Source organism: Plecotus auritus (assembly GCF_963455305.1).
Source record: "Plecotus auritus genome assembly, chromosome: 8".
Lineage (NCBI taxonomy): Eukaryota > Metazoa > Chordata > Mammalia > Chiroptera > Vespertilionidae > Plecotus > Plecotus auritus.
The window spans coordinates 33,156,109-33,178,526 of record NC_137782.1 but is presented as its reverse complement, the minus strand read 5'-3'; the positions used below and the strand labels follow the sequence as shown (position 1 = coordinate 33,178,526).

At 41.1% G+C, this 22,418-nt stretch overlaps 1 protein-coding gene across 4 annotated transcripts in view; it reads right to left on the bottom strand.

Annotated features, from left to right (window-relative positions):
* Positions 1–6,095: 6,095 nt before the first annotated feature.
* The window catches only part of PIEZO2 (piezo type mechanosensitive ion channel component 2), a 348,935-nt gene continuing 332,612 nt past the window's right edge, over positions 6,096–22,418 (bottom strand). For all 4 annotated transcript variants that reach the window (XM_080684987.1, XM_080684989.1, XM_080684988.1 and 1 more), the window contains 9 exons: positions 21,788–21,946; positions 19,715–19,862; positions 15,490–15,678; positions 15,040–15,132; positions 13,231–13,403; positions 11,153–11,281; positions 9,633–9,712; positions 8,714–8,897; positions 6,096–7,637 (listed from right to left, as the gene is read on the bottom strand). In XM_080684987.1, coding sequence (XP_080541113.1) covers positions 7,385–7,637; positions 8,714–8,897; positions 9,633–9,712; positions 11,153–11,281; positions 13,231–13,403; positions 15,040–15,132; positions 15,490–15,678; positions 19,715–19,862; positions 21,788–21,946 — 1,408 coding nt within the window. In that variant the 3' untranslated portion in view covers positions 6,096–7,384. The remainder of the gene's footprint in view (positions 7,638–8,713; positions 8,898–9,632; positions 9,713–11,152; positions 11,282–13,230; positions 13,404–15,039; positions 15,133–15,489; positions 15,679–19,714; positions 19,863–21,787; positions 21,947–22,418) is intronic.

The following is a 22,418-nucleotide window of genomic DNA, read 5'->3' as shown; positions in this document are numbered from 1 at the left end:
AGGTGACCAGGAATCAAGCTGTAACCTCCTGGTTCATGGGATGACACTCAAATAACTGAGTCACATTGGCCAGGCTGAAAAGCAGTTTTTAATTTTAATGAGGTCCATCTCATCAATTGTTTCTTCCATGGAGTATACCTTCCGTGTTGTATCTAAAAAGTCATTGCCACACCCTAGGTATTCTAGGTTTTCTCCTATGTTATCTCCTAGTTTCGTAGTTTTGTGTTTTACATTTAGACCTGTGACACACTTTAAGTTAATTTTTGTGAAGGTGACATTTTAGCCTCTCAACTCCCCCTCCCTTTCCTCTTGCTTTAGAGTGGGTGTCATAGCCCAAGAAGGCAAAACAGTCAGGGCTCTTTATTGGGCCTCCTTAAATCCTCAACAGGTGTTACTTGTTTTTGCTATTTGTTTTCTTTTTTCTCCTCACAATGCCCGGGTTCTCCAGAGCCAGTAATTTTAAACTTATTTAAAAATTAGAATCACCCTTTGAACTTTAAGACTCAGAGTGTGGCGTTCATGCCCTACATCCTTAGATTTGTGTTGTCCAGCCCGGAGGTGAATGTAAGTCTGGGCTTACATTTGAAACTTTTGTAAGCTCCACTTGATTATCTGATGTGCTGCTAAGGTTGAGAACAGCATGTTGCATTATGGACTAAGTCCAGGAATTTCTGAGGCATGATGTGATAGATAAAAACCTGATCAGAGTCCGAGATCTCTGCTTTCTTAGGAAAACAATGCCTGTTCTATTTATTTAATTACCACATCAATTATGAATCTCAAACTTGCTGATTTTGGAAAATTTACAAAGGAACTGAAAGCTTTATCATTTCAAAGATACTGAAAATATTGACTTACAAATTCTAGTGGTTTTACCCTTTGAAACGACCAACTCCAGACAGAGCATACAACCGTTAAAATCTCCTGGAGTTCTAGTACTAGACTGGAGACAAGTAATCTGTTAATAGACTGTAACTAAAGGATATAAGGATGAAAGCCTAGATATAAAAGCCTAGATAGAAGTGGTAGAAGTTTGCTGGGCTGGAAAGGAGCATGTCTAAGACTGTCATGGCAGTAGACTAATTCCATTCTCCAGTCAACAGTTCAGCACTTCCTGGATGGGGGTAGGAGGTTCAGACATGCCACACTTACTTTCTCCCACACCTGGATAGAAGGGCTGTGGTGCAGACGAGCAACATTTGTTCTTTCACCCAGTGTCTTTTATTCAATAGTAGAAACCTGGAGGTTGGATGGGTGCGGGGTGAAGGGGGTAAATGGAGAAAATAAAGGAGACATCTATGATACTTTCAACAATAAAGATAAATTTTAAAAAATAGTAGAAACCTGTAGAAATCATGAAACCTATTGTTCAGACATCCACATTTCTCAAGTAAGTTAATATTTCCATCTTGACCAACTAACTCCTTTGTTGAAAACATGAAATCCACATGCAAATACAAATGGAAAAGTAGGTATGACATTAAGAGCAAGAAGGATATTTCACAACTTATCATGATATTAAGACCAGAACTTGGAAATTATCTTCTTCCAAGTTTTCAGATATTTCACTTATCTATCTTCATAATGGTTTTCTTTGAAACTGGACGATTGATTTGGGGGATTTCATGGCATAGTGTGGTTATGAGCACTGGCTAGGCCACACTGGGTAAAATATTTAAACTCTTTGTGCCTCACTTTCTTCATCTACAAAGTGAGGAAAACCATACCTACTCTTCAGTTTTGTTGTGAGCCCTAAAGAGGTAATCTTTGTGGAGCCCTCAGCGAGGTGCCTGCATCCACTAAAACACCAGCACGTGGTGGTGGTTCCTGTAGGAGACACAATCAAGGAGTACCTCAGCCCTCACTCCCAAATGGAAAGGCGCTGCAAAGTCCACCCCAGGCACAGTGACAACTTCTCTTCTGGAAAGTAATTGATCCCCTTTGCTTCCTGCCTTTTGACTGATCCAATGAGATTTTCCAAGAGGTGGCCAACAATTGCAGTGGGAAAGCACTTCTCCAACACGTGTTAGAGGACCAGGGACCCAACCAGGAGGGACCCTCGGCTTGGCTTATTCAGGTGAAGGCAAGCTGCACCCTTCCCCTCGGTCAGGAGTGGAATGGAGGTTTTCTTTCCTTTGAAAGTACTAGCTGTACATACAGACAATGAAACAGGGTCATTGGCGAAGGGCAATGCAAGATTTAACCAACTGTCAGCATCAAACTGCTCCTCCAGCCTCATTTTCATTATGATAGAAAAGTCATAACATGAAAATATACTTTATTAAATCATTGATCCTAACAGTAATATTTTGATATACTTCCAATATCTGTAGCATTATACTATTCACCTGAGCTTAACTTAGGAAATGACCAAGGAATGTGGAAAGACCAGGCCATCAAGCACAAGATTCAGATTCTTAGGGTAAAAAGGAAACATGAGAGATGCTAAGACTCCTTGGAGAGTTGTCCAGTTACCCATGTTTGATCTGGGTGACACTTTACATCCGGGATGTTGCCTCACGCTCTGTTTATTAGAATACTCCGAGTTTTCTAGCCGCCTGGCCCTCTGACCTGAGAGCCGAGTGGCTTGAGAGAAAGGCAGGTGAGCTGCAAAGGGAAAGCCACCTCTCTCGCCCAACTTCTCCCATTACTGGAGAAATTCAGTGATCCTCCGGCGGAAGAGGGTGCGCCTCAGCGTACTTTTTCCTGCCAGTAATTTAGTAACCTGGGAAAGAAATATTGTGGGAGGCACTGAGACAAGACTGATGAAAAATTGCTCAATTTATCTAACCGGACAACAAAAATAACAAAAAGTATTTGGGAAGGTAGGGCCCCAGCAGATCTGACACATGGGTGTGCTCACATCAGCAGCCTAGCAGAGGGCTGACCAAGCAGGGCTTGGTTGGGTAGGACAGAGGCTTAAGGCAGGACCTTTCAGTGGAGAGGCTGTGCCAGCAGGAGGCTGGGTTCCAGCAGGAAGGTTGGGGTTCCAACAGGAGGTTGAGGTCCAGCAGGCCAGGCGGGGTTCCCGGGGTAAACGAATCGAGCCCTGGCTCCACCTACGCCATGCAGGGATCTAAGTTTCTTTATGTCTCTACTAGAGGCCTGATGCACGAAAATTCATGCAAGAGTAGGCCTTCCTTCCCTGGCTGCTGGCACCAACTTCCCTCCTCTGGCCTCTGGCAGGCACCCGGGACCCTGGCTAGCTTCCCTCTGGCCCCGGCTTCATCAGGAAGGATGTCCGGAATGACGTCCAGAAGACTTCTGGTCTAATTAGCATATTACCCTTTTATTATTATAGATGCTTTTACACAGGGTTCAGCGTATACTAATAAGAGCCAATGGTGATTGAGTATTTCTTCTTCTTCTATTTATTGTTCTAGCAACTCCTACATGTGCCTCCAGCGATCTTTTTCAGGCTTACTTGGATGAGTGAGGATCTGAGTGGGAGAGGTCAGGAACTGTTTATCTGGCTTTCCCTAAACACTTTAAACAAAGTCAGTGGCTGGTTCCAGAGTCCTGGGACGATTTCAGAAGTTCCTCTGTCTCTTTCCACAACTTCCCGTGAGGACCCTCTCCCCTTCCCTCACGGCCTCTGCTCCCACTTCTGCTATTTTACGTGCCTTTCTCTTGGAACTCTGTGAAGCCCTACCTGTGACAGTTTCTAGTGCTGAGCTTAGTCATCTATAGAAGAAAGTATAGAGGGTCCAAAAGTATTACTGTGGATCTAAATTTGAATGGTTTTAGAAGTGTGAATACTACAAACTTAGAAAAGCCAACACTATAAAGGCTACTAATTTAACAAACTAATATCTTTCTTATTGCATTCCAAATAACCACTCTCTAGTGCTAGTGGTTGCAGTCAATTCTCAAATTGCAAAAACTGAGCAGCAGCAACCGAAAGAACTGCATTTGGAGACCATTCAGAGAACAAGAACCCACGGGTCCTCTCCCTGACCTGCAGCTACAGGTCTGAAGGAACGGGGAGTGAGCCGGAGGCGTCCTCCATTGAGCCACCGGTCTGACAGCGGCCATCCCGACACTCTCACTCATGGCAGAATTAAAAACTAACATGTGATATTCAAAATTCTCAAAGCTGAGGAAGTGTACAATCCTTAATAGCTTACACTTTCACATGATGATTTCTGTAAGTTTAGAGCATTTATACTTCTTTTTTGGGACGCCCTGTATATGGCCTCAAATGTTCACCTTAGAAATAATGAGCTCTGTACCCAACCTAGGAAGCCAGAATAACACAAAGAAGTAAAAGAAGGAATAAGAAAGGCAGGAGCAGAAATTTATAAACTACAAGGTGAATAAACAATAGGGAAAATTACCAGCCACTTCTTGAAAATACTAGGAAGATAGAAAAATAATAATTAAATATGATCAATAAAATATGTGGGAACATAACCAGATATCTATGGCTTTAATTAAAAACTTTTCATTTAAAAAGGTAGCTCTTACTCCCTGAGAACCAATTGTTCGTGGGCACTGATTGTGCCCTCAGAGGCAGGAAGCTCCAGCCACTGGGAATGCCTTTTCCACGGAGAAGCCGCACTCAGGGGTAGCTGTGGCAATGCCTTGCTGATGCCTTTGCTTGGGACAAGGAAGGGTTATGCCAGCTCCCAAGTGCCCGCAGGGGTGGGCAAATCTCAATTGCAGCTGCAGGGCTGGTAATCTTGTCCCTCTGCCTGGTCCTGCCTTCCTCGCTGACCAGTGTCACTCCCGGGGGGCCACTCTTCCAAATGTTCTGGGTGACAGTCCATCTCAGAGGCATCTCCAGAGGACCCGGTCGAAGGGGGCTATCTGAGTTTGTAAGTGGCATCTACTGGGCCAGGGCAGGTGCTCCTTGGAGGCTGAGAGTGTGGCTGGTGACAGCCTCACCATCATTTCATATTGTCACATAGCAGTTTGGAGAGGGGTTTGGGTTCCCAGGCTGATGGTGGCCAAGCCAGGACTAGAAGCCAGGCCACCTCATGCTCTGTTCCAGCTCCACTCCAGCACATGCCTCCCTGGGAGGTGTGCTCTCCTACCTTTTCTGTAAGTTAATCTCCTATATGTCCTTTGTGAACAAAAAAGGGGTTCTATGGAAAGCAATCTCACAGGGTGATTGGATCATACATTCCTACCTGCGCAGGTCTTGGTGGGTAGTCATGCCCCAGGCATATAACTTCTTCACTAAAAGGCTTATCTTTGCCTTCAGCAAGCCCTGTCCACTCCGTGCATCTAAGTTAACAGATCTTTGAAATAACGGCATTAAAGGGAATAATCTTAACTCTTTTGTAATCCAATCTCTACCTTGTTTTTCTCCCCCTCCATGTAATCTTCCTCCCATCCCCTTCTTAATTTCTAAGGCGTAAAAGGAACTGCAAAACTGTCATTCTCTGGAGCATTTGAGATCTTGCTCCTGGCATATGTTTGGCTCAAATAAACTCTTCCAAAAATTCTCTGCAAGTTTTGGACATTTCTTATGTCAACACCTTTGATATTTTCCCCCTTACACACTGGGAGACTTTTTTTCTTGAAACCTGGGAATTGTTTTCTTGAGGAATATTACAATCTGTTATATTTTGACCTTACACTTTTTTTCAGGAGCATTTTTCTACTTTGCTCTTTCTTAAATGTGTTAGAATGTGCTCTCTGGAAATTCCCTGTTGACATTTTAAAAAGAAAGAATTCAGATCCAGAAATATGCACAATGATTCTTCCTGTTGTCGGGAAATCAGAACTTGGGCCAGAGTTCCCTGAGTGGTTTGAGTTTATTGTTTCAATGATTGGAGTCGTTTATTTCAGCAGGCTGGAAGTACGCTAGCTTTCATAGTTCAACAAATATTCTCTAATTCTCTAGAATACACTGAACATCATTTGAACTCTGCTATTTTTTTAAAGCTCCATATTCACTGTAATACTTTCCTCTGGAAATTAATTTGTTATAGTTATTTCCTGCTTATATTATTCACATAGAGACCCTACATGAGAGAAAAAAACCCAAACTAACAATAAGTGAATTCTTATCTCAGTTAAAAACTCCTTGTACACAACACTTAAGACAATTACATGCAAAAAGACAGAATGAAGAATATTCTTAAAATGACTTTGCAAGATGTGCTTTATTTTGAGTCAGTCCTGAACCCAAACTACATAGGATCATTTTTCTTGACATATTCTAGTCCATTCAATGATTCTTCTCAGAAACTGTATTTTAATAAGGAATGAAAACTACATTTCAGTCATAAATTTCCATGCTACAATGTTATTTAATGAAGAGGTTGTATTACCAATAACAATAATTTAAGAAAAGACCATTGTTTATTTCCCCAAGCTCAATATACATATTTCTTTCATAATTATGAACTTAAAAAACCCGTCTCAGATGTAAAAATGTGAATTGGAATATGTAAACTCTTTGATATACCTGAAAAACAGGAAGGAAAATGTCACATACTGGAAAACCACTGTTAAATCATCGAAATGGGGAAAAGCGTGTTGGGCGATGGAGAAGGTGGAAGAGTGCTCATGAGCTCAGTTAATAAAGAGTTACAAAGTCAAGGTACTCCACCTCTGCTGGGTGGCATTTTCCATCTTTCTACTTCTTGTCTGTGTTTCACCAGGAGCAGTAATGAACTCTCTGAAGTAGAACAGCCACCACCATTGATGTGAATCGCTAGCTGTGTCTCAACAAAGCCAGTGTCCACATATTTGTTTTGCTGCTTTTTTTTTTTCCTGAGAAGTCACTGGTGTTTAATGGGAAAAAATTTTATTAATCTTCAATTAAGATAAGGCAGTAAGAGTGTCACTAAGTTATCTTTTTGCTTAGAGTGAGGCTTATCCATCCACTGGCATCTTCAAGGGTCATCAGCTCCCTCTCTCTTTCCTCCTAGAAATATGTTTAGGAGTTTTCAGCCTCCTATTGCTGTTGCATATTTGGGTTGTGCTGAGGTCCATCTATTCTCCCCACAGCAGCTTCCCCATTGGCGACAGAGCGCTGCGGCCTGTTATTATAGCATCTCTTCAGAAGGGCAAGGTCCCACACAGGAAAACATGGCGCCCTTCCTTCTTCCTTCTCTTCTGTTTCTCTGAGGGAGGAGCCCCATCAATGATTCCTTTACATAGTCTATCAAAATGCAAGACACTGTTGATTAAAACATAAACCAAGTAGCCCTGATTCAGAGAAATGGAATTACAAATAACTTTTTCAACAGCGCCTGAACTTGCAAGGTAGCCTTGACTATAAAAGGAAGCCAACTCCCTTTGGCCGCCTGTCAGAAGAGAAACCATTTCCATCGAATGAGAAATGCATAGCTCTTATGAGAATATTGTGCTTTTTTTTGTTTTTGAAAATTCAAATGTTATCTTGATTTGCAGTCTGTGTCCTAAGGTATCAATTTGTTTTTTCTCTAGTCCATTTGATCATGGTTTCTGGTGAGCGGTACAGGAATATTAATTTGGCATAGAGATCTTCCTCTAGTTCCAGTTCCCCTGTCTCTCGAACTAAAAAAATGTCTGTGCACAACTTCAAAATTCGGTCCACATTTGGAAGCTCTTCAAACATGATGGAGTGAGAAATCCCACTGAAGAACTCGCGGACAAACTTCCCAATCACAAGGACAACTGAAGCATACAGTCCCATGATACTGAAAAAAAAAAAAAAAAGTAGAAATTGTAGCTACCAGTTAAATATGGTCAATAGAACACATCTGAAAGAAAACCATAAAATTTTCTTTCCAAATCCATAGACGATATGATAAACTTAGTTAGCAAAGCTTACAGTTTTTCTCTGGTGAAAACATTTACTTTTTGATGATAAAAAAGGTAATTCATGCTCTTTCTAAAAAAATTACACATTACAGAACTGTAAGATTTGAAAAAGAAAAGTCCTGTGAAATCTCACATTTTGGAATTTACTAATTTTAACAGTTTCATCTATGAACTTCAGGTGATTTTACCGCATATAATACATGCATCAACCATATCACATATTTGGTAGAAATCCAATTGTACTCTGTATAGTTTTTTGTACCTAACACCTTTCACTTGAATAATACTGCATTTGTCAGAGATTCATTTTATAATAAAACTTTGGATAGACAGTGATTTCTTAAGAGGCTTATCCCGGAAAACAGAAAAATTTCTACTTCTACTTGTAGGGGATGTGACAGTGTCCTAGGATTTTAAGCATCAGAATGTAGTGAAAGGGTAACATTGGACTTGTCCAAAACTATGGTTTCTAATGATCCTATATCTACTAAGGGCATAAGGAAATCTAAGCAAAGAAAGATAAATTTATGCTAATTTCTAAATTTAAACACTGAAGTGCATCAATCAAACTATGCTTAACAGGAAGATATAGTTAACAAGCTGGAAAGACAGCTTCTAGTCCCATCATTAGCAGTGTGAGCCACACAAGGATTGGGACTTCTTTGGGACTCTGGTTCCTTATTTTTTAAGATGAATGGTTAATGATCTGTGAATTTTAATATTTCAGCTACAAAATTGGAAAATTTTAATAAGATAAATGGCTTCCCATCTTCAACTTTATATGATACAGAAGTAGACTCCTTTTTTTAAGAACAGAAATGTTTTCTTTTGGGGGGGCATATTTTTCAATTACAGTTTACATCTAATATCATTTTGTATTTGTTTACGAGTTCAGCATAGTGGTTAGCAGACATAGACTCTTGTAACTGTTAATTTTTAAATGGGTCCTTACCCATAGCCAGCCAGGAAGCCCAGACTGGGGGGGCTGACTTTGTCATTGAAGACCACCAGCTCTAAGGCCTGGGCATGCTGATTGTAGAGTCTAGTTCCAGTCAGATTGAGAACCCACCACTCACTATTAGATTTAGTTGTATTATCTCTGGACAAAATGATGGTGATATTCATGAAATTATTTTCTGGAAGAGAAAAAATATAAAATCAGATTAGCATGAGAATTTTGGGGTTTAATGCACATCAACAACAGTCTTCAAGTGACAGAACCTGGTTCCCATCCACAGCATATCATTCCGGGATGTCCACATGGCCATGTTAACAATGCAAGTGAAAAGAAAGAGTGGGCCTAGGTGGGTATGGGGTTTCTCTTTTTTACTAAAAAGGTCAGTCACTGTGGCTACATGTGCAGGGCAGCAGAGTCACAGCCAGAGAGGGAAAGACCCATCACCTGGGCATCTTTCCAACGACTGGTTAGATATCAATTCATTCCCATCACTGTTGTATGGGGAAAACACAGTCCCTGGAGCACTACTATTGATATGTAATCACCTGTGGGCTGAATCAAGTACATTTCCTACTATCTTTTCATTGCTCTTATTATGGGGTCTTCATATTTAACACTGTAAGAGGCAGTTTCTGCCATAGATATGGTTGCTAATAGAAACAAGTAAACAGACTGACTAAGCAGTAATATAAGTCATTAAATATGAATTTAAGTCAACCAGGTTCTATATCAATAAACAGAAAAAGAAAACGAAGAACATGGATCCCAGGTTAGCACAGCCAGGAGCCTTATGCTTCTTGCAAGGGAAAGAAAACTAGAAAGAAGTTTGACAGAGGCTGAAAAATGCAAACTCTAGGTGTTGAATAAAAGAAAGATTAAAAAGAACGATTGAGTGATTCCCTCTCATTCTTACCAGATAAAAGTTGCTTTATAGGTTTGGAGTTAGAATCACTAGGTGCTTTCACATAATATGGGTAGATCCTTTCTATAGTCCTGTGCATAAAGAAAAAAAAAAGAGGTAATTGAGTTTTAGTTGTTTTACCCACATAAAATTGAGTTTTTATTACTATTTTGACCTTATATCAAACAAATAATGGCAAGAGTCTTTATATGTCTATACCAGTGGTTGGCAAATTCATTAGTCAACAGAGCCAAATATCAACAGTACAACGATTGAAATTTCTTTTGAGAGCCAAATTTTTTAAATTTAAACTTCTTCTAACACCACTTCTTCAAAATAGACTCGCCCAGGCCGTGGTATTTTGTGGAAGAGCCACACTCAAGGGGCCAAAGAGCCGCATGTGGCTCGCAAGCCGCAGTTTGCCGACCACGGGTCTATACAATGCGTAGCACCACCATTTGTGGGTATTTGTTATAATCAGAATTCTCTGAAGCCAAACAAATTCATCAGGTTCTATCCCAACGCTCATCTAAACACTATACACAAGCTAATTAATGCCTTAAAACTGCTGCAGAGATTTCCCCATAGCTGTTACTGTTTCTGAAGCAAAGGGCTGTCTTTCTTGCTAGGAGCCTATCACTTGTATCAATAACATTGAGCGCTCTTTTAATTTCTAGGATTTCAAAAATATTGATAATCAAGTGGATTGCATTTGGTCTAGTGATACGAGTGAGGTGTGAGGAGAGAGCTGGTGACCTGAACCTTATCCTACTTCTGCAGGGATGAGCGGGGTCACCTAAGGAGGTTATTCCATCTTCTAGACCTGTTTGTGCATCTGGGAAGCGATGGAGGAGGATATGGCAATCTTCGAGGGACCTTCAACTTTATTGCTTAACAAAGGATGTTTTAGTCAGGAATCTGTCTGAGGGTTGTATCATGGTGGTTCTCACATTCAAAGCATAAAAATGGGGCCAGGGCAGACTGGCCACAGAACTGGGAAGTGGCTGGTGGACATCATTTAGCAGTTTTAGACCAACAGCACTTTTTTTTCTCCTGCTAGTTCTTATATTGGAATCTAAACATCACAGCTTGGATGTGTTTGAAATGAAGCACTTATATATGGCATGATAATATGTTAAGATATAATTTCCTCCTCAAATTTCTGTTTACCTTTTGTCTACCCCCCCTCCCCACCCCCCAAGTCATCAGCTACGCATTCGGTGACCCTGCGGCAGGAGCAACAGGAAAGGGGTCTTGCAGAGTCTTCCCCTGGCTTTTGGTGATTAAAGAAGATGACAGCACAGCTTGCGGCTCTGGGGTGAGAGCAATGCTCCCTGGCTGGGTGGCCAGAGAGCGAGATGGAAGACGATAGAGTTGCTTTAATCTAGCACAATGAGGCCCCCAGACAGAAATCCACTTGAGTTACCAAAGAATGATGAGCGCATTTCTTGCACATGATGAATTCGTAGGTAGGGATTCTTTACCAGGCACAGACACCTATTCAAGCTATAGTAACAGAACAATCAACTCACACTGGCGTTGTTGAACTTTGTGTGTCGTTGCCAGCTATCATTTTAGCTATATTCTCTCGAGTAATATTTTTAAGAGGAAAAGAAAGCTTATCTGTTGCTATTTCTGCTTTTGCACCCAGACTCATGTTTCTGTGAAGAAAAAAACACACAAAACGTCAATGTCAATGATTATTCAGTAGTCTGGAAGAAAAATTATACACTCACTTGACTCTTAATTTTATTAATCTCACCAAGTTTTCATTGGGTCCACGACGGTCAAGCCCAGCCCTTCCTGTCCCCCTCAGCTTTATGTCCAGTTTCTTAGACAACCAAGTTAGTAAACCCCAGGGAGGCCACACAGACTTTTAACACAAATGGCAGAGGAGGAGGCATAGTCCACTGAGCAAAACAGAAAGTGTCCTGCTGCTCTGATACGCATTTCCAAACCCTCTTTATGTCAATCCAGTGAAGCTGGTGTTCCTGGTGACTAATGGAATCCACATTTTTAAAAGAATGTTCAATCAGAAGGTGATGTTTCATGTTGTTATTTTTTTGGTAGGTCTTCAAAGAAAGGCCAAGAAGTAAATTTTTTGGCAGTACAAAATTTCATGTGAGGAATTTGGGGCATTTAAAGGAGAAAATAAAATTAAAGAAACTCTTTTACATTATGAACTATGCCCTTTGGAATATTTCTTTACTATTTCCTTGTGAATTCACTTTAGATTCTAGAAGGCTTTCTTCTGGACCTATCATAATTCTTTCTTAATTCCATTGAAGAAGCTGGAATTGTGGACCCACATGAACCTAAAGCTTGATTGACAAACTTGTATAGAGTCCTCAGTCACAACTGTGGTGTAAGAACCTAATCAGTTGGTATATTGTGTTGAGGCCCCTGAACTGCTTCCCTAACACGTCTGGCGTTGGGATGCCAGAACTTTTCCTAAGACATGCTCTGTCTAAACAGGTGAAGTAGTGGCCACATGCTGCCCATTGGCTCAGGTTCGGTGAAGAGCAATTTCCCTCAGCTCTGCTCTCCTGGGTCTGCCAAGCTGCTCTCACATCTCATGCTCAAAGGAAAGATCTGCTAGGGCTCCCTGGATATTGGAGAGATGCAAGTGAGAAGCCGGGGTTCCAAAGGCTGCACATTATTTATTATTAAGACCAAATTTTCAATGGCAGAAAGTGAAGAAGTTAAGCAAAAAACATGTACATAGCACATAGACACAGACAACAGTCTAGTGATAGCCAGAGGAAAGGGGGTGGGAGGTTGGTGTAGGGCAAAGGAGGGTGGGGTAGGGAATAGGGACTGAAAGATACTTTGCTTGGTTGCATGGTGCAGTGTGCAGGTGATGTTTTATTGAGTTGTACACTTGAAACCTGTATGGTTTTATGAATAAATTCAGTAAAACAAAAAAAAAGAAAAGAATAAAATCATAAAAAAGACCAAACTTCAGCCTTTTAGGGAAATCTTACAATGCATCCAGGTATCCAGGTTCTGTTTCATTTTATGAGTCATCGGCCTCTTTTCTCTCTACCTTTCTCTCTTGCTCACAGAAGTCACTGCCAGCCTCTCTTTGAAATGGAACTTAGCCCTGGCCCAGTGGCCTAGTTGGTTGAGCATTGTCCTGTACACCGAAAGATTGTAGATTTGATTTCCAGTCTGGGTGACATACCTAGGTTGTGGGTTCAGTCCCCTATTGGGGCATATACGGGAGGCAACTGATTAATGTTTCTCTCTCATCTCTCTCTCTCTCTCTCTCTCTCTCTCTCTCTCTCTCTCTCTCTCTCTCTCTCTCTCCCTCTCTCTCCTCTCTCTAAAAATCAATTAAAAATTTCCTCGGGTGATAATTAGAAGGAAAAAAAAGCAACTTAGTAGAAAAAAGGAAATGTAATAAATTTTAGTTTTGTCAATGATTCCCAGGCAAACCATTATTTAATAAACAAAAATGTTAGCTGTAGCATTGAATGAATGTTCCCAAGATGTAATGTGAACTGAGATCCACATTAATATATTTTTTTCTATCTTTTTATGCTCCCCACCCCACCCCGAGTTTAGATTGGGGAAAAGGGGAAATTATGCATGGAAATACAGTAACTACCTCTGAATACTCCATGAAAAAACAACAGAGAAGCTACTATTGGGGTCCAGGAGTTCGTGTATCATTTTCTGCTTACTGGGAGGGCTGATGGTCCATAAAGAATTTGAGTTTCCTTCCAGTTCTGCTACTGTTATGTCTTCTTTTTCATAATTTTCCAGAAATTGCATAGCACCCTATATGCACACAAATACACATGCATAAATAGATCACATACACAATGATGCATAAAGAAAGTTATTACTCTTCCTCTTAACTGACTGTATAGAGATCATTTCCTCTTTGAAAGGAACATTTCTATACAGATTGTCTTGGTGTCCCATTGCACTGACTTTATTCCCCTCCCAGTGACATCATCAAAGCCCAGTGGCGATGCTGCCACACCAATACAGCTATGGAATCACTCAAATTAAACAGTAAAGGCAAACCAGATGACTCAGTGTCTTTTTTCCTTCCCACTAAGAAGAAAATTTATCAACTATTGGGAAATGTCTCTCTCATAAGAGAGTCAAATTTCATTGACCCAGGAATCCTGGCCCTGTCCTCACAGATGTTCATCCCTCAAGGTTGGTTTTGATAGTGTGCATTAGAGACCAATAATTTTACAAAAGAGTAACGCCCCTGTTTACCTAATCACTTTTTAAAAAAATCCTCACTTGAGGAGTGAGGATATTTTGTCCATTGATTTTTTTTCAGAGAGAGAGGAAGGGAGGGGGTAGGGGAAGGGGAGAGAAGCATCAATATGAGAGAGACACATTTATTGGCTGCCTCCCACAGGTACCCCAACCAGGGACGGGGATCGAACCTGCAACCCAGATACTGGCCGTTGACGAGGAATTGAACCCAAGACCCTCTGGTGTACAGTCCAATGCTCTAACTACTGAGCAACACCAGCCAGGACTACCTAATCCCTTTGTAAAAATTAAATAATAAATATTAATTGAAGCCAAGCTGGTGTTGCTCAGTAGTTGAGCGTCAACTCATGAACCAAGAGGTCACTGGTTCCATACCGTCAAGACATAAGCCTGGGTGCAGGATCCCCAGTATGGGGCAAGTGGAGGCAACCGATGGATGGTTCTCTCTCACTGATGTTTTTCTCTCTCTCTTCCTCTTCCTTCTTCTCTCTAAAATAAAAAAGCCATATTTTTAAACATCTATAAAAATTATTTGTTAAGAAAATTTTAATTATAAAAGGTAATGATTAGTTTTTTAATTACAGAAGTAGCTTGGAAAATATTCAGACAACATCATATGTAAAGAAAATACAAAGTATGTAAAGAAAATATAAAGCCCCCTTCTTCTACTACGACCACCCTAGGGCAGTCAGAGCTCATCAAATTCACTACATACACATGCCATGACGTATTCAACCGGCCCCTACTTGTTGAATCCTCAAGCTGCTTCCAGTTTTTATTAATACAAGGAATGTTGTGAAAAGTAGGTATTAAGAGAGCGCTTTTCCTATATTTTTAATTACTTGTTTAGGGTAGATGCTCAGAATAGACCAACCAGTCAAAAGAATAAATATCTACCAAAACTTTAAAAATTAAAAATATTTTAAGAGGATCAACCCCTGTTGAGCTTACATTGAAATATTCTGAATAAAATTATGATTATTAACACATCCAATAATATAGAAATGATGTCTTCGATTATCAAAGTGGCCAGTGGCTAGGAATCTGTTGTGTACATCTGAAAATCTCTGAAAATCCCCCCCTCCCAGGCCATGGCTAAATAGTGAAAAATATGACAACCCCTCAGCTCACCTAGATGAAAGCTCTTCATAGAAATCTGTTTTACACATTTACTTACAGTGTCACTAGAGAAAGCTTTTATAAAGGCTTTAAACTTGGCATGGTCCATAACTTTCAGCTGGCTTTGCTGGGCACTCATTGTGAAAATAGGCTGGAAAACAAGATACACAGTGTGGTGAATATTCTGAAGCTCTTCTCTGCCTCCTGGGTCAAAGGGAAAAGGTTTGCATAGGATGTCACCCACTGAGCACCCAGGGACAACTCGCCTCAGAGAGCTCTTTCTGAAGGGATTATTCCTGCACCCCAAACCAGAACAGACCTCTCCTTTCACTGCCTTCTGCCCCTTATTTCAAACATCACAGATTTGCTGAGAAGTCAAAATTTAGATAGGAAATGTGGATTGGCAAACTCTAACTACACGTCCTGTAGGGGGTTATCAGGAAAGAGTACTGTGTGAGGTAAGTCACTTGCAGGTGAGTGAGAGCTGGAGGAAGTGCGCAGCCATTACCTGGTAACCACCCAGGGTAATTGTGACCGAGACATCCAGGGGCTGGTTGATCACCCCGGCGACAGATTTGATCAAAGACATGAAGAGAAGAGGAAACCAGACAATACAGATGAGCAGAACGATGATCATGCCTCCCATGCCGTACTTCACCACTTTCTTCTTCTTCTGCCCCCGGGGCTGAGGGTATCTCTGCAACAGAAGAGTTCACACAAGGCTCAGGCCACTGTCCCCCGAGAAGCAGGTGGGGTGCACGAGTGCTCGTCTCATGGGGTTGGGACTCGATTTAGTCCTGATTCTGCTCTGTTTGCTCTGACGTGGGGGAGCAACCTTGTCCCAACCTGGGAACCAAGTTAGGTAGAGTAACATGAAGATGTGATGAGCTCCCTACACGTCCCCACCACGGTGCCATGAGGGACCAACAGGACCTCAGTGACTTTCTCCTTAAAATTGTTCTGTGGGTTTTGTTGGTGCTAAACCTCAGGACAAACGGATCAAATACTGTGCTGAATAAAGCCTCTGGTTTTATGGGATCATGCGGGAGAAAGACATTTTACTTTAAATTCCTGAGCATTCAAAAGTGCCTTTCAACTGAACCCTTCTTCCCCCTAGTGGGTGGAAAAACATTTTTCACTTCATTAGTCATGTGTTGTCAAAACAATGTTGTTCAAGGCATTCCATTAGATCTGTAGGATCAGCACAGTCCTCTTGGTATTGTGACCCCACCGGGGCCTCTGCTTGGGTGCTATGCTGAGAGGGGTGGGATTGAGGGTGGTGGTAGGTGTGTGTGTCACACAAGGGACCTGCGTGACAAGAGCACTTGGTAGGGCTGGAATCACTTCCATTTGCTTTACTAAGGGACCCACTAAGCTCTGTCTTAGAGGCTATGGGCAAGGTGGAAGGAGCCTGCGTTGCTGTCTGGTATTAAAACTGCTCCAATTCTCTATGCATATTCCTTGCTTAAATGTTGCTTCTCAGTGACCTATTTTCCTTCCACGGTGACTCCTGAACTTAGGCTACATATATAATCTGGCAGCTGTCCCCCGCCGTTCCCTACCTGGGGCTCACACTCCATTAGGATGAGTTCATTTCAGTGGGTTTAGGGCAAGAAAAAATAATGTACATTCTACCTGTAGGCACTGAGCTCTGGGTTACAAACTAAGAGAAAGGTCTGGAAGCCTACAGAGATCTCTCTGGGGTCTTTAAAGGACACTCACTACTAAAGGGCTCTCCAAGCTTTGACACTGAATAGCTCCTGAATATGGAGTTGGAACCATGAGGACACGAGCTGGACTGGAGGGCGGGTCAGAGCCAGTATGGAAAGCATTATTGACTCAGTGCGCGAAAGATAATGCTTCTAAATGACTCTGCTGTGAAGTTGGGTGAGGTTCATATTAAGGACAGTATTTTAATATCTTTGCATTGGAATTTGATATTATGGTTTAAATTTTTCTATTTTAAAAGAAAAACTAAAATATTTAAAATTTGGAAATACATATTCATACACCACAGATTTGCTTTTTTATTATTTTCTCAGCGAGGCCAGTTTAGACAATGGGCCACTTAACCCACTCCCACAGCATCCTAGTATTACATAATGGAGACCGTGGTGAGTTAAAGGAGATTTATCTATTCTCTGTCAAGAGCAGTTTGAGTCTCTTCCGCCCGCTGTGGGACCATGCTGGTTCCTCTCCTGAAGGCCAGTATCTTCGAGGTTCCCCTCGAAAAGCTCCCATTAACTCCCACTCACCTCCCCCTTCTCTGCTCACCCCTCCATGCATTTCCCAGGGCAGAACAGGCCAAGACTTTTGGCCTCTCTCTAATTATGAGGCTCTTTTCCCCTTCATTTTCAAAGCAACTGTCACCTTCCTGTTCTATGCTGCTCCATCACCCCTTTCCTAGGTGAGCCAACTCTTGACCAAGAGTTCCAGTTCGCAGTTCCGGTCATGCTGCATTTCCAAACAGCTTCTTAAAGTGTTTTGGCACAGCCAGTGTTGCTCAGTGGTTGAGCCTCCACCCATGAACCAGGAGGTCACAGTTTGATTCCCAGTCAGGACACATGCCCATGTTGCGGGCTGATCCCCAGTAGGGGGCGTGCGGGAGGCAGCCAAACTGTGATTCTCATCATTGATGTTTCTATCCCTCTTTCCCTCTCCCTTCCTCTTTCTAAAGTTAATAGAAGCATGTTAAAAAAAAGTGTTTGGGGAAGTGGCTGCATGGGAATCATGGTCAAATATGACTAGGAGTGAGTGGCTTGCATTGTATCTGCTCATGCCAACACTGGCCTCTCAGGAAATTGTTGTTTCTTCATAAAGTGCATTCACGAAACCCCAGGAACATATTACATTCAATATAGAACAATCCCCAAGAAAATTACTTTAAAAGAAGCGTACTCTTCTGCTTCACACTAGAAAAGTGATAGTTACTGGTAATGCTTCAGTCTCTTACGGGATGAAGTAGAAACTAGTGTCAGATTCATTTAGACTCCCTAATACTTAGCTCTCACATACCCAGATTTCTCAAGATGTTTTACCAATGTGTGATTTAAATAGCCATAGACTTAGCTAAGGTAGAAGCATATATTTAAATTAAGGTGATACATTAAAATGAGGCTTTTATTTCCTTTTTTAAATTTAATTTATTGGGGTGACATGTGTTAGTAAAATTATATAGGTTTCAGGTATACAATTCTATAATACATCATCGGTATATTTTATTGTGTGTTTCCCACCCCAAGTCAAACTCTTCATCACCATTTATCCCTCTTATACCCTCTTCTGTCTCCCCCACCCCCCTTTCCCTCTGGTAATCACAGTAATCACCATGCTGTTGTCTGTGTCTATGAGGTTTCTCTCTCTCTCTCTCTTTTTTTTTTTTGCTTAATCCCTTCACCTTTTTCGCCGAACCCCCCAGCTCTCCACCCCTCTGACAGCTCTCAGTCTGTTCTCTGTATCTATGAGTTTGTTTCTATTTTGTTTGTTTATTTTGTTCATTCCACATATGAGTGAAATCATATGGTATTTGTCCTTCTCTGAGGCTTATTTCTCTTAGCATAATAGTCTCCAAGTCCATCCATGCTGTTGCAAAGGGTAAGATTTCCTTTTTTTTTTTATGGTTTTTACAAACAGGGGTTCCCTTTTTAAATGTTTAAAGGTGTTTTCAATTTCTCTTCTGTGATTCTTAGGAAGATCTTTATGTTCCATTGCAACTTACTGGAGCTTTTGCCTACTTTTCTTGGATCTTACAAATTAATTCAAAATTGTAATCTATTTTTCAATATTTCAAATAGTTTGCCCCCCCCCCTTTTTAAACTTCAGACTAAATAATTCTTGGTTCTTCCTCCTTGTTTTCAATGACATGATTTCCAGACCCTTTGTCACCCTGATTTCTACCCTCTATGTCCCTTTGGTAGATTGGCTCTCATATTCTGTCATTATATCATTTCTCTTGTACCTTAAAAATCAGGAAAAGCTAATACAATTTTAAGTATACTACCAGCCCCGTCTTCTTCACTCCCACAAATGCCCAAAACACAGATGCTATGGAGCAAACGGCCCCATGACTACAATTCCCAGAAGAAACTGCAGAATACAGAGATTACACGAACTACAGGGGACTTTTTCAAAGAGATGAGAAAAAAAAAGACATTTCACACCACCTCAGCTAATGTTGCTTGAGTATTTCTATTGTTATTATGCAAGAGATTCCTGCTTCATACATTGAACTTGAGAATCCTATAAATAATTGTAATTCTATTTTTAATCTTAATATTCAACCTGGCAAAATAATGAAGTATCTGCACTTCAATTTCCTTTGCACAAAGCAGTAACATTGTCTGTCCCTCATCAAAGAGGACATCAGGTGGTGAGCCTGAGTCCAAGCCACCTCACCCCACTTTTTTCCACCATAGCAAATTTCTTCCTGTTCCCCAATGAGTCATTTAAGAATTATTGAGTCACACAGCAGTATATAATTTCTTCTTTTAAAAATAACTACAATACACAGTGGCCAAAAGAAGAACACATCTGGATGCTATTGCTAAGACAGCAGTATGTCCAAAATTCCCAACTCTAGTGGGATGAAAATCAATAGGACATTTATAAGTCCTAGTAGTTTTGTCCCTGTCACCATTTATTTGGCCACAAAACTTGCAAAAGTTCACATTAATCTTACAACCAGTCTGTATCTAAGAGAGACAAATGGGGATAAGGCATTTTTATTGGCTTACTTTTTCCGACTCCCGCCAACACTTCAGGATGAATATGTGAGCATAGATGTCCTCCACACAGATCCAGCTGGAGAGGCTCAAGGTCGTGTCTGTCCACACCCAGTCCATCACAGCCCTTAGCTCTGTCAAAAATGGAACAAGGCGGAACCTGGCAGAAACCACATCTTGTTAGAGAGACAGTTCTGGGATGGCCCCCAATATCCAGCTAACTCTGGGAACTCATGCAGTTCTTTAATGTTTTAGCTCTTAGCTCTTAGAAAAAATTCTCAAGGTGACCCTTATGGTAAAATCCAACTTGGAATACAACTGCTTTTCATTAGAAGTCTAATAAATGAATTGGTATTTTCCGTTCCTTTTTTTCTTTCTTTCTTTTTTGGCTGATGGTCTTAACAAACTGTGATTCTCTTTTTAAGTGTTTAAAGGTGTCTTTTTCAATTTCTTTTATAAGAAATTGTACAAATCTTTCACTTCTTTGGTTAAATTTATTTCTAAGTATTTTATTGTTTTTGATGTTATTGTAAATGAAAGTTTTTTTTATTTTTTTTCCAGATATTTCATTGTTAGTTGTAGAATCACAACTGATTTCTGTATGTTGATTTTATATCCTGCAACTTTACTGAATTCATTGATTAGTTCTCAAGTTTTTGGGCGCAAGTCTTTAGGATTTTCTATATATAAAATGATATCACCTGCAAATATCTATAATTTAGCTTTTGTAAGCATTTATTTGTTCATGTTACAATAATCTGTTGGACACAGGCTTATTGAATTGTTGGGGCTTTGGTGTAGAATGAGCTGGGGAAGTTAATATACCTTGTAAGTGAAAACCAGGGCAAATGAGAGCCATCAGAGGAAACAGGACATGTCATTGGGGGCACACAGTAGACTTACTAGATGACTTAGGCCAACAGGACGCTGGCTCAGTCTCTTATATTTCAATTGGGAATGGGATGGCCTGGGATCCTCTCAAGTCTGGGGACTGCTCCCTGTTTCTTGACTAACAGCTTCTCCCAGGCTGGAGGGTCTGGGTTTATTCCACAGCCCTAACAACAGCCTGGGTTACTGCTTGGTATGCTCCTGTGGGCTACACAGCTTTGTCCAGAGAGCACCAAATCAACATGGGGAAGAAATATCAGCCCCCATACAAGATGGCACTAAGTGAAACACTGTTCCACACTGGAGGTTCCTGACATCTGAGCATGCTCAATACCACTTTTATGACCAAGTCCCTAGCCCCCAGGTTTGGTGCTAAGTAGCAGCCAGCCATCCAGGAGCAGAATGACTTTTTATGTAGTCAGTCTGATTTTTATGTCTGATTTCTGAGCAAACAGAGAGGAGATGCTACCAGTGAAATGCTCACATGGAAGAGCAATATGCTTCCTTCGGCAGCTAACTTACTACCAGGAATAAGCAAGTCACGTGGCATTCCCACGGCTGTTAGGGGGAGTAAATGGCCTACTCGGATGGACTTATTGTACATGCAAAATTCCAAAGGTATTTTGGAATAGTCTAGGTTCCCAATATTATGTTTCATTGTGCCCAGAAATTTATTTATACTTAAGGATCATGAATCCCAAAATATTATCACAGTAATTATGCAGGATATAGAAATAGAAAATTAACCCATGTGGATGATCCTAGAACAACATCCTGGCCTGGTGTGTGGCAGCTACACATAGAAAGGTATTTCAAGAAGCATATCTGAGGTTTGGCTCAGTGGCGAGAGCACCGGCCTGCGGACCGAAGGGTCCCAGGTTTGATTCCGGTCAAGGGCATGTGCCTTGGTTGCGGGCACATCCCCAGTGGGGGGTGTGCAGGAGGCAGCTGATCGATGTTTCTCTCTCATCGATGTTTCTAACTCTCTATCCCTCTCTCTTCCTCTCTGTAAAAATCAATAAAATATATTAAAAAAAAAAGAAGCACATCTGTTCTTTTGCTCAACACTGTAAGAGTTTCATTCCTGTACATCAGCACTCTTCCTCTTCCTGTTCCTTCCCAGGTAGGAAGCAGAATGCCTTTCACTTGGCAGCCTCCCCTCTGTGAGTGACTATGGCACACAGCGTGTGTCCTTACCCTTGAAACAGAAAGAGGTTGACGTAATTGTAGCTCTTTGTGAGGAAGTTTCCAAGCACTCGTGTTGGGTAGCCACAACGGATTTGGTAGGCAGACAACCCAAAGTAAACACATTTCACAAAGTACCAAAGCTGAGCAACCAGGTTCTGGCTGAATTTCCTAAAACAGAAACATTCAGAAAAGTGAGGGAATGAACTCCTCTTCTGGTAAAAGGATACCAGTTTAGGATTTTAACAAAAGCCTAATTGCCCCTCTAGCATTTAAGACAATTCAGTCAATTCTAAGGATTTCACTATGTATAGTTGATCACTTCAAAGGCAAAAGGTAGAGTAATAAAAAAAAATCCTATGAATGGTGCCTCTAAGGTATTAGTGCATTAGTCAGTTGTTTAAGCCATAAATAAAATAAATTACTGTTAAATAAATTTACTATTAACATTTTCTCACAATGTGGATGCTGCTGCTACTATGTCCAAAATTAAAGCTCAAAAAGAAAAACGTACAGCCCTAACCGGTTTGGCTCAGTGGATAGAGCATCAGCCTGCAGACTGAAAGGTCCCAGGTTCGATTCCGGTCAAGGGCATGTACCTTTGTTGCGGGCACATCCCCAGTAGGAGTTGTGCAGGAGGCAG